At 38.9% G+C, this 11,973-nt stretch overlaps 1 protein-coding gene across 7 annotated transcripts in view; it reads right to left on the reverse strand.

Annotated features, from left to right (window-relative positions):
* The window catches only part of gria1a (glutamate receptor, ionotropic, AMPA 1a), a 74,674-nt gene extending 66,337 nt beyond the window's left edge, over positions 1-8,337 (reverse strand). For 4 of the 7 annotated variants that reach the window (XR_008808049.1, XM_056261784.1, XM_056261786.1 and 1 more), the window contains exons 1-2: positions 7,951-8,333; positions 7,648-7,782 (exon numbers count right to left, since the gene is read on the reverse strand). Coding sequence is in view for 6 of the 7 variants with exons in the window: in XM_056261784.1 (XP_056117759.1) it covers positions 7,648-7,782; positions 7,951-8,032 (217 nt within the window). In the remaining variant the exon portion in view is untranslated. Of the gene's footprint in view, positions 1-7,647; positions 7,783-7,950 lie in introns of all 7 variants that reach the window. The other 3 variants (XM_056261783.1, XM_056261782.1, XM_056261785.1) reach the window with 3 other exon arrangements.
* Positions 8,338-11,973: the final 3,636 nt, after the last annotated feature.

Below are 11,973 nucleotides of genomic sequence, written 5' to 3' on the forward strand. Positions count from 1 at the left end.
CCAGATCTTCCCCATCATAAACATTTTCCTAACATGGATAATACAGTCCATGATTACGTCTTCACAAGCACTAAGACCTACAGGGATTAGAATTAAAAAACCCTTCTTAAATTCTCTATGGTGATGTCAGCCAAGACAGACGCATGTGTCCTCATTAAGACAGGAAGCTCAGGCTATATGGGGCATCCTCATAATGAAGCATAATTGGACTGCTTCCACTATTTAAATGACACTATATGATGGTATGGGGACAGTGGAGTCTCTTGCACTAGATAACAATGTCGAGGCAAGATGGTCTCATATTGAATTTATGCTTCAGTTTGTTACACTCATTCTTTTATTTGTCATTTGCAGCTCGAAAACCAAAAGACAGTGTTTTACCACCTTTACATTCTTTGTTCTAGTTTTATAAATAAAAAAAACCCAGCAAGTTTGTCATGTTTTTGAGGAGGAGAAGACAGCTGAGAGCAGACGTGGTTCTCTCTGTGTCTCTCATTAATGTAAAGGACTGTGCGAGACAAGGGAGTCTCTGTTCGTCTCAGACTGAACATGACAGCTCCTCTCTTTTCCTCATTGAGGAGAAGTACATCCCTCGCTGGATCCTTTTTCACAGCTCTTACAAAAACCAACAGCTATAGTAAATCAGAGATACAAAGCCACAATACAAATTGACCCCACAGTGGACTCAATCACCTCCCTATTATCGTTGTGAATGCCCGAAATGTATGAAATTGCATTGCATTTTCCTAAGGTGCTGGTGTGCAGAGCTGCCATGGGATATCGTGAAAGTCAGGTGTTGTTATTAATGTTTGCTTTAGGTCAAAGGTCACAATTAACAAGAGATCCACATTTGGTTCTGGACCAGTACCAGTCATTTATCATAAATTAATATACACAACAGTTCAAAAGTTTGAGGTTGGTAAAAAAGGTATCTTATTCTCACTTTGTCAGGGTTCTGTCACTTCTGTAGTTTATTTCTTGGTTTTGTGACAGAGCTCTGACACTCCTGTTTTGTCATGTCTTTGTGTGGGCGCGAGGCTTCGAGCGTTCTAGAGCCATGCGCTCTCTTGTCTGTGTGCCTTGTTATATGTGCGGGGCGTGGTGCTTGGATCTCGGCATGTGAGTCTAGTTTGGTTTCGGTTCTGTGTCGGGATTCGAACATTCATGCTCTGTGTGTTTGTATTCTGTCGTGAGCGCACAGGGTGAGCTTTCGCTCATTCTCGTGCGCTCTGTCTTGTCGTGTGTTGTGTTTTGTGTAGCACACGGTTCGTGTTTGGTGTAGCACGCGGTTTGTGTCATGTCATGTCTTGTACTGTAGCACGCAGCTTGTTTTACACTGCATGCTTTCATGTTGTCCTGTTTTGTGTGCACACGTGGCTTATGAGTGTTCTCATTATCTGCGTGTTGGCGTGTTCATGTCTCGTTTTGTGTGAGCACATGGCTTGTGATTTGTTTTACTGGCCATGTGCTTGTGTTCTAGTCATGTTTGGTGTGAGCACATGGATCGTCATGTGTTTCCTTGTGCTCTCCTGTCGATTGTCTATCTTGTTATCTGATTATTAGTTCATTTTACCTACCTGTCCTCCCTCTTTACCTGCCTTGTTTGCTCCCTATTTATTCTCCATGTGTTTGCAGTCCTGTGCTGGATTGTTGTTGAATGTATTGTGTGTCGTGCCAAGTTAAAGCCATGTCACGTCTCTTGTTTCCCCCCTCGGGGTAGTTTTTGTTTTGTTCTTGTTTTTTTATCAAATAAAGCCCATTATTGTTTCCTGCACTTGAGTCCTCACTCCTCAACCCCAAACCCTAACACACTTACTGTTAAATATTATTACAATTTAAAATAACCATTTTCTATTTGAATATGTTTGAAAATGTAATGTATTCCTGTGATGGCAAAACTGATGACTATTGTAATGAAAATTCACTGCCAGATGATTCTTCACAAATCTGTCTAATATGCTGATTTGCTGCTCAAGAAACATTTATTACTATCATCAATATTGAAATACGTTGTACTGCTTAATATTATTTGTTGAAAGCGTGATCATTTTTTTTTTTTTTAGGATCCTTTAATGAATTGAAAGTTCAAAAGAAACACTATACTTTTGCAACAATGCAACAATGTATTTAAGATCACTTTTGATCAATTTAACGCATCTTTGGTGAATAAAAGTATTAATTTCTTTTTTTTTTAAATCCCAAATTTTTTAACGATTGTATAATTATAAACCATTATAAAGCATAGGCGACACAGAAGCTGACAAGGTGCATTCACACACTTCCAGTGCCATGCGACAGTAGAAATGTGTCAACTGCTTAAAATTCTACAAGTACAGACAGAACATTGATTATAATGGGCGTGATTTATCAGCTAACTGTAGGTTGTTTACAGTTACTAAGCAACAGCACAACCTGTAACAGAATTTGACTGATGTGCGGTCAGAGGTGTGCAGTGTGTCTCAGTCAATTTGAATTTATAATGTTATTATTTTGTGGTTTTGAAACTCTGATTGTTCTGACCTCTTCTGGAAAGAACATTTAAAGACGGAACCTCTTGGCACTTTGATTGAATATCCTGCTTTAGGGAATCCTATCCAGATGATTCTGTTGTTTTGATCAGGATTTGGAGGTCCCTCCCCCGCTTCGTTCTCCTGTTACACAATAACACAATACCCCGGAGCCACCTCTCCCAACACTCACAATCCTAGATGTTCACTACGGTACACATTTCTCTGTGACTGTACGACATGCTGCAGAGGGTTATTATTTTCTTCTCAGTGTGAAGTGCTGAAAGACATTTCAGGCTTATGACAGAAGCCGCTGCTGCTTATACTGAGATACTCTGATGCATGTTTACAGCCATCTCCCAAGAGCAATCACATCAGATGCGATGGTGTAAACTACAAACTTTGAAACACCAAATAAAAGGAAACACACGAACATAGTACTCTTCAACAGCAGCAGAGCAGTAAAAAAACAGATGTTTCATTTAGAGCATTATATTATGAGACTTTGCTCAGCGCAGATCCAATAATAGCAACAGTAAATACACTCGGTTCGGTTCTTTGTCCAGAAGCGTGCTAATATTCTTCTGGTCTGAAGGCTTTCTTTCTTGGAGGTCTATGAAAGCACACTCTCCCATAGATCTTTAAGTGGGCTCTTGAGTCTTTGGATGCAGGAATCGGTGAGCATCTCATATTGATTGTGGAGCCTTTGCATGGGGTCCAGCTATTGATCAGCTCTAATTCTGCTCACGGATCAAATAAAGGTATCCACCATTAACTGTGAGGACTTCAAATGTCAGCAAGACGGTTGGGGGTCATTGAATAAATTCCATTACACATTCTTCTGAAATTGGAAGTGAAACGTGTCTATTCCTGGAAAGTGGGAGAGTGTTTGAAACAGGTGGTCCTGTTTATCAATTTATCTATCATCTATTTTAATTACTTTTTTTTCCCATGAGGCAATCTGATTAATATTACCTCTCTAAATATACAGGATATTTAAATTTAATATAATAAGAGTTATCAGAAACCATCCAACACATGACTACAACAACAAGACTACAGCAGCAATTAAATCAAACATGGAAATCAACAGAGATATTATTTTCAGCTGATGCTGTATTTCATATAACAATGAACAATAGCAGCACAACAACATTCCAAACTTCAAAATCACAAAAGACAGTCTTAACCGTCAGGTTCTGTTATTGATTTTGATGCTCTCCGGAAACCACAATTTTTTTAGGGTAAAAATAATAAAACTAATTTCAAACTTCAAGTTATTTCAATACATTTCTCTTACTAAATCAAATCCCAGTAAGCAAACATTATTGTGACTTTATCCTGCTTTTTTACCACAAAGTAGCCTAAATGTCCACTTTTCAGAAATGTAACTAAAAACACACTAAAGAAATATAAAATTAATTGAACTGCATTCATTCATGTTTTATATCAGGGGTCTCTTAGACCCCAACATTAATAACACTTTAAATGGAGAATGAGAGTTTTATCATTGTTTATACAACAGTTCGCCGTGCATTATTCACCCAGTAAAAGCACTCTAACGTTTCACCATTTGTATCACTCCGCTTGTGTCGACTGTTATGGTGGTTGAGCAAATCCACCATATTTAAAAAAAAAAAGTAGGCCTACTGTTGTTGTGTCACGAAATGCAGTTTTAAGAGTTTTTTAGGCAAGAATGTAGTTATTTAGACCTCAAGTATGTGACTAATATATAATCATAGTGCCTATTTATTTTACAATCTGTTTAGACACTTTCGCAGATGCGAGCTCCAGGCCGTCAGCGGCCGTTCAGCGCTCATGTTCCCGCAGAGAACAGCGTCATCTTGGCCATGCAGTCCTTCAGGAATTTGCCGCTGGCTCTTATGTAGATAGTGGTTAAACATGAGATATAATTAATGTGGGGTATATTAAACGGGCAATCTTTGTTCTTATTAATCTATTACTTGTTCCAGAACAAATCAATTTTGGTTAAGGGGAAAATTAAGTTTCATAACTTTATATTTAGGCTATATTTCACTTAAATCCTGTACTAGAGAGCTGCTTGTAAGTTACTGAATTGTTTGCTTGTGTTTATTTCCTATTGTCTTTAAAAAAAATGTTAATTTAAATATTGTTGTTCAATAAATTCAATTTTATATAAATAATATGCCATATTTGATAAAGGATCATGATATGGACTTCAGTGAGTTACATTATTATGCCATTAGATGGCGGCTTTACGAGTCAAAACAAGGAAGTTGTTTTAGCGCTGTCATGCGAAGGACAAAGACGAACATATTGCTTTCCTGAGGGACATTCAAAGTGATTTTTTGGATATAATATTATGGACATCGTCATCGACCTGAAGAATGAATGCTATATCAGATGCAGTAATACACTCGTTTAGTGTGTATGAGACATCTCTCTCTCATAATACCATAATACTATACTCTATAATACAACAAGCTTCAATGAAGTGACTCCTTCATTACTACAGTAGCTCTAAAGGGACGTTTTAGAATTTGTAACGGAGGCTTGGGCTCAAAACTGTCAACTTGAGATTTGAATCCATGATGGAAGGAAGTAGTTCTGCGCAAAAGAGGGATTTAAAAACACTCTGTTGTTGTTTCATATTTATTTACTCATATGTGCCGTCGAACTGTTGTATAAACGCAATATCACACTCAGCACGCTGTGATGACAGCACTCGGCCACAGCCGTGCTACAGCCATATCGCACAGCTACTCGTGTGATATTGATAATTTATCATCACTTCACTTATGATTGGTAAGTATTAACCTAAAATATCAATGTTAGGAAAATACATTTTTAACATTAGCTACTAAAATCACCTTTTAGTAGCAAAGAGAACATGAGGGGTAGGTTTGCACTCATTACAGTTTTCAATTATTAATAAAACTGTGCTTTCCTAGGTGCCACACCACTTCTTATTTAATCAACCTTTGCCCCAAAACAAATCCTACCCCCTTTTCTGTCTACTCACCCCCCTCTGGTTCACCCTGGCAGGTGCTGACAGGGATGATTTGCTCTAAGGATTGAGCCCACACAGAGGGGGAGCAACTGAGGGTAACTTTCTTCAGGCGTCGCATTCAGTCCATGGCACAAGAGGGCATTCAGCTATACACAGAGTCGGGGCCTTCACAGCATTCCTCTCACAGCTCATTGCGTGAGGGCTGCCCATTCACCATGCAACAGATCAGGACGGGAGCACAGCAGAGCAATACAAGAGACCTTCGATTATCCGGGACAAACTGCTGCACCGTTTAAATATGACTGAGCTTCATAATGGGTCAGTGAATAACAAATGTCTTATCTTGAGGGAAAAAAAGGAAGACAGTGAGGAAAAAGTGCAAGAACATCATTGACTAATGAGCATGTTGAATTTTCCACCTGAGAAAACCCTATGAAATTCATAGAGGGACTGATTTGTCTTTTCACTCCATTACAAATCCCACCGCACACCTCCAGCTCTGACAGAATCAGTGGATGAAGTTTAATTGCACTGTTTGGGGACCCTCACATTAGTGTTTGGATCTGCATCCTAATATCTGTTAATAAGGCCATTATGCAATTGTTTTCATTTCATCTGATTGGTTTTCCTCAAGACCAGAGAGAAGGCATGAGGAGCTGATGGATGGGCACACACAGAATGCATGAATAGAGGATGAGGCAGGAGGGTCTATGCGTAGCTCAAAATTCACATTAAAAAAAGAAATATTGGTAGCCCGGGGGAGACGAATCCTTATGTGAACATCTTTGATGTCCTCTCAGTATTATTACAGAACAAAGAATATTTAAAATGCTACAGAGCTGAAAGACATCTACCTAGTGTCTAGTTTGCGTCATATTTTTAAAAACTCTCTAAACTCTATTCTCTCTATATATTCTTTGATGCATTGTTGGGAAAAAGAAGCTGAGAACGACGGATATAGAGCAATGTTTCCCAACCTTTTTTTGTCTTACATTCTCCAATGAGTAAGGCTCAGAAATCATAAGAATCACATTATTTTATACTGTATACATCACTCAGCATTATCATTAAGTGGCAATTATTACAATGATTCACTTTCAAACATAACATGATCAATACTTTAAGTACTTTCTAATACAACTGAGATTGTATTTTTAAGCATTTCTAGGTGCACATAAAAGCATTCTCAAAGAAAGATCTAACAATGAATTTTATTTATAAATGAAAGAAGGCTACTCCTGATTGGGAATCACTGATACAGACAGACAGACAGACAGACAGACAGAGAGAGAGAGAGAGAGAGAGAGAGAGAGAGAGAGAGAGAGAGAGAGAGAGAGAGAGAGAGAGAGAGAGAGAGAGAGAGAGAGAGAGAGAGAGAGAGAGAGAGAGAGATTTCACATCCCCGGTCTATATCCCTACTATATTCCTGCTGTTAGACATCTTCGTGAGCCTAAAGAGCTTGAAAGTCATTGATTAATCAATTCATTGCTAGTAACGCTTGTTTTCATTAACAGGGCTTTGATCCTCTGTTCTGTAAAGCTGCCTTTAAGACTAGAAACACAAATATCTTACAAGCTACTTAATCACAAAATGACCCAACATAACTGACCGACAATCCTCAAAAAAATCCGCAAAATAGATATTAATTCATAATGATCCGCATTATAAGCATAACATAACGGTTTCATGATGTATCAGCAACGAGGCGCTCGCATCCATGACGCATAATTGAGATTAATTGCACGTACAGTATAAAAATAAAAATAAAAAAAAAATACATACATCTGTGGATTAAAATGTGTTTAATTTGATAATTGGTTTATTTTCCAACCACATTCCACACGCGCGTTCGGCGTAACACGCATTGTTTTGCGTCTGGACCATGCACTTTATGTAGTTGTGAATCATAGGCCTATCAATAATACATTCAAAAACGATTGCCATGCTAGATATATTAGTGTTTAATACAAATAAGATCGATTTAATCTCCGCGTTGTATGCGCAACAGGGAGACAAAACTTTCACATACAGACTTCTTCATTTTATCATTCTGCCATCAACGCAACAGATAGACATGAACAGCAGCTGCAGTGTGTTGATATTCACTACACACATTTTCTCTACACTGTAAAAATGGGTTGTACTCACAAGCATATGTCATGGAGAAGCTATTCCCCATTTTGACCATATCCACTTGAGGTACCAGTTTAGGGATATCCTGGTGATGCGAGAGCGCAAACCGAAACACTTCATATTCGTGTGATTCGGTTGGGAACAATCCTCCTGTGGGGAAAGATAAATTGGAGATTACGTTAAAACAACACAAGCAGTTTTCTGGTAAAATAAGTAAATTTACTAAAACCATAATTACGAGTATTTCTCCATTTAAAAAATAAATAAATCATAACGCAACATTCTACACTCCAGCCTTCACTTTAGTAATTCACTCACCTATGTTGATATTACTTGGGAAACTGGAACCGAAGCACAATCCCAGAAAACTGGTGCAGAGCAGTGTGAGGCTTCGCTGCATATTTCCTTTTGCATTAGCGAAGAAAAAGAAAGCCAAATCCCAAGCATGGGTATGCGCGGGGTGTAGAATATCTCTTCTGGATGCTCTCACACTATCCGCACACCGGCGAGTGAACAGCGTGGATTTACAGGTGCACCTCTTTGCGCGTGCTGTCCTCTCTCGCGCTGCGTCCTTGTGTGTTGCGCTCCCAGCCGTTCTTTCAGCACGAGCTTCCTCTGAGAGCCGCGGACGCGCGCGCGAGAGAGAATGAGTGACGGACCCCAATAACCGTATTCCACTCCAGCGCAACACCGTGTGTGGACTTTCTTCTCACGTTCACGATTAACCACTTACTGTATGATTTAATTACCCAGCGATCTTTCTCGCGTTAAACTGTGCGTCTTGTTACGCACAAAGAGACGATGGCGAATAACGCGTAAACAAACAAGAGCGCCTACTTTGAAATTATGTTTCAGAAAAGTGCTTCTCAACCTTTCCCACTGAGCAAGCGACGTCTGTGGACATACAAAACAGGTTGATATCACGTCCGTCCGTCCAGGCCATAATCTGAACGTCCATTGACATCCAGAATTAGTTGATTAATGACAATGAGAAATTATGTCCAATCTGGCTATAATCTAAACGTCCACTGACAGCCAGAACTAGTTGAGAAAAGACGTTCATACTGGCTATAATCTGGACGTCCGGTGACATCCAGAATTAGTCGATGAATGACTTAAAAAAATATGTCCAATCTGGCCATAATCTAAACGTCCACTGACAGCCAGAACTAGTTGAGAAAAGACGTTCATACTGACTATAATCTGGACGTCCGTTGACATCCAGAAATAGTCCATAAATGACGTGAATAAAGATATCCAATCTGGCCATTATCTTAACGTCCACTGACAGCCAGAACTAGTTGAGAAAAGACGTTCATACTGACTATAATCTGGACGTCCGTTGACATCCAGAAATGGTCCATAAATGACGTGAATAAAGATGTCCAATCTGGCCATTATCTAAACGTCCACTGACAGCCAGAACTAGTTGAGAAAAGACGTTCATACTGACTATAATCTGGACGTCCGTTGACATCCAGAAATGGTCCATAAATGACGTGAATAAAGATGTCCAATCTGGCCATTATCTAAACGTCCACTGACAGCCAGAACTAGTTGAGAAAAGACGTTCATACTGACTATAATCTGGACGTCCGTTGACATCCAGAAATGGTCCATAAATGACGTGAATAAAGATGTCCAATCTGGCCATTATCTAAACGTCCACTGACAGCCAGAACTAGTTGAGAAAAGACGTTCATACTGACTATAATCTGGACGTCCGTTGACATCCAGAAATAGTCCATAAATGACGTGAATAAAGATGTCCAATCTGGCCATTATCTAAACGTCCACTGACAGCCAGAACTAGTTGAGAAAAGACGTTCATACTGACTATAATCTGGACGTCCGTTGACATCCAGAAATAGTCCATAAATGACGTGAATAAAGATGTCCAATCTGGCCATTATCTAAACGTCCACTGACAGCCAGAACTAGTTGAGAAAAGACGTTCATACTGACTATAATCTGGACGTCCGTTGACATCCAGAAATGGTCCATAAATGACGTGAATAAAGATGTCCAATCTGGCCATTATCTAAACGTCCACTGACAGCCAGAACTAGTTGAGAAAAGACGTTCATACTGACTATAATCTGGACGTCCGTTGACATCCAGAAATGGTCCATAAATGACGTGAATAAAGATGTCCAATCTGGCCATTATCTAAACGTCCACTGACAGCCAGAACTAGTTGAGAAAAGACGTTCATACTGACTATAATCTGGACGTCCGTTGACATCCAGAAATGGTCCATAAATGACGTGAATAAAGATGTCCAATCTGGCCATTATCTAAACGTCCACTGACAGCCAGAACTAGTTGAGAAAAGACGTTCATACTGACTATAATCTGGACGTCCGTTGACATCCAGAAACAGTCAATAAATTACGTAAATAAAAGATGTCCAATCTGGCCATTATCTAAACGTCCACTGACAGCCAGAACTAGTTCAGAACAGATGTTCATACTGCACTGTAAAAAAAATATCCTAATTTTACAGTAAATAACTTCCTATGTTCATCATTGTGGTTGCGTTCATGTGTGTTCAATTCGTAAATACGATCTTTATGACATGTCTTGAATGCATCAATAGCTCTATTTTAGGGACAATCCTTACAAACAATCATTGCTAAAATACATTACAGACTGTCACAGTGAGAAGATCTTTGTCCTTTATAAATGCTAAAGACCTAACCACTGCAGTCAACACCTTGGAGTATCCATGCTGTTAAATAAAAGTCTGTAGACAAGGGTTAAGGTTAGGGTTAACCCCTTAATTTCTAACCCCCGGTTTCACAGACAGGGTTTAGATATAAAGCCAGGATTAGGCCTTAGTTAAATTTGGGCATTCAATTATAGCTTTTAAAAATGTACCTTAGAAGAAAAAAACATTACTGGTGTGCATCTTGAGACAAAACAATGGCACTGACATAAGATATGTCAGTATAGCCTACAAGTTGCTTTCAGGTAATACAGCTCAAACGTGCATTTTAGTCTGGACTACAGGCTTAAAGGAGAACTCCGGCGCAAAATGAACCTCGGGTGTAATAACACATTGGTACAGACTAAATCGTTCCCTGAGATTTGTTTTCATGATAATCGAATGTAAAGAGTTTTATCTCTAAAAACAGTTTAGCTTATAACGCTAGTATATTGGGCATAGCGTAAGCAAAAAGAGATCGCTAGTTAATACCACCAACAAGGCTCAAATTAGCCCCACACTTACACGGCAGCATAATGAGGGTCCTTACATGCAAACCGAAGCATTGAGAACTTTGTAAGTGTATAGACAGTTTAATAAGAAGATACTTTACACAGACAGTACAGTTAGCGCATACAGACAGGAGCCATCTTGGAAAACAGTCTCGATCAGTCAAACCACGAACACGGTGATACGTGAGCTGAACTGTGACTTGGAATCTCATATGGTCCGTTGTTTCCGGAAGAAAGCACTGAGCGCGTAAGAGAAGCACTTAACGCAACAGAGAAAATAAAAAAATAAATATAATTTATCTTATCTTCAATATCTACACGTACTGTTCGCTCACCCTCGTGGTTCGATTGGTCGAGACTGTTTTCCAAGATGGCTCCTGTCTGTATGCGCTAACTGTACTGTCTGTGTAAAGTATCTTCTTATTAAACTGTCTATACACTTACAAAGTTCTCAATGCTTCAGTTTGCATGTAAGGACCCTCATTATGCTGCCGTGTTAGTGTGGGGCTAATTTGAGCCTTGTTAGTGGTATTAACTAGCGATCTCTTTTTGCTTACTCTATGCCAATATACTAGCGTTATAAGCTAAACTGTTTTTAGAGATAAAACTCTTTATATTCGATTATCATGAAAACAAATCTCAGGGAACGATTTAGTCTGTACCAATGTGTTATTACACCCGACCCGAGGTTCATTTTGCACCGGAGTTCTCCTTTAAGCCTTGCCTGTGAAACCCAGGGTATTATGTTGTAACTTAATTATACCAATGTTAGCAAGTGTTGCGTTGGACAGAGGGATTAACCCTAAACCAACATGTTGTGTAACAGTACCACAAAGCATGTTGACATTTATTAGGCATTAGAGTGTTTCTAAAGGAAAGGTCAAGAATTTGTGAAAGTGCAAAAGGGTCATTATGGGTCACATGAATGTAACTCTAATGTCACCACCATGATACCAATCCATTAGTTTTTCACATACGTCATACAGAATTGTATATGAATGGATATGCAGTGTTTGCTCTGTTTAATTATACTGTTTGCTCTATTAAATTGCTGTTTATCAGAACAGTGATAAATAAATGTTATTATATATGGTATACAAGTTACTGTTTAATCTTTCATTT

The sequence above is a fragment of the Rhinichthys klamathensis genome, unplaced genomic scaffold, assembly GCF_029890125.1.
Source record: "Rhinichthys klamathensis goyatoka isolate OS25496 unplaced genomic scaffold, OSU_Roscu_1.1 h1tg000186l_1, whole genome shotgun sequence".
Classification (NCBI taxonomy): Eukaryota; Metazoa; Chordata; class Actinopteri; order Cypriniformes; family Leuciscidae; genus Rhinichthys; species Rhinichthys klamathensis.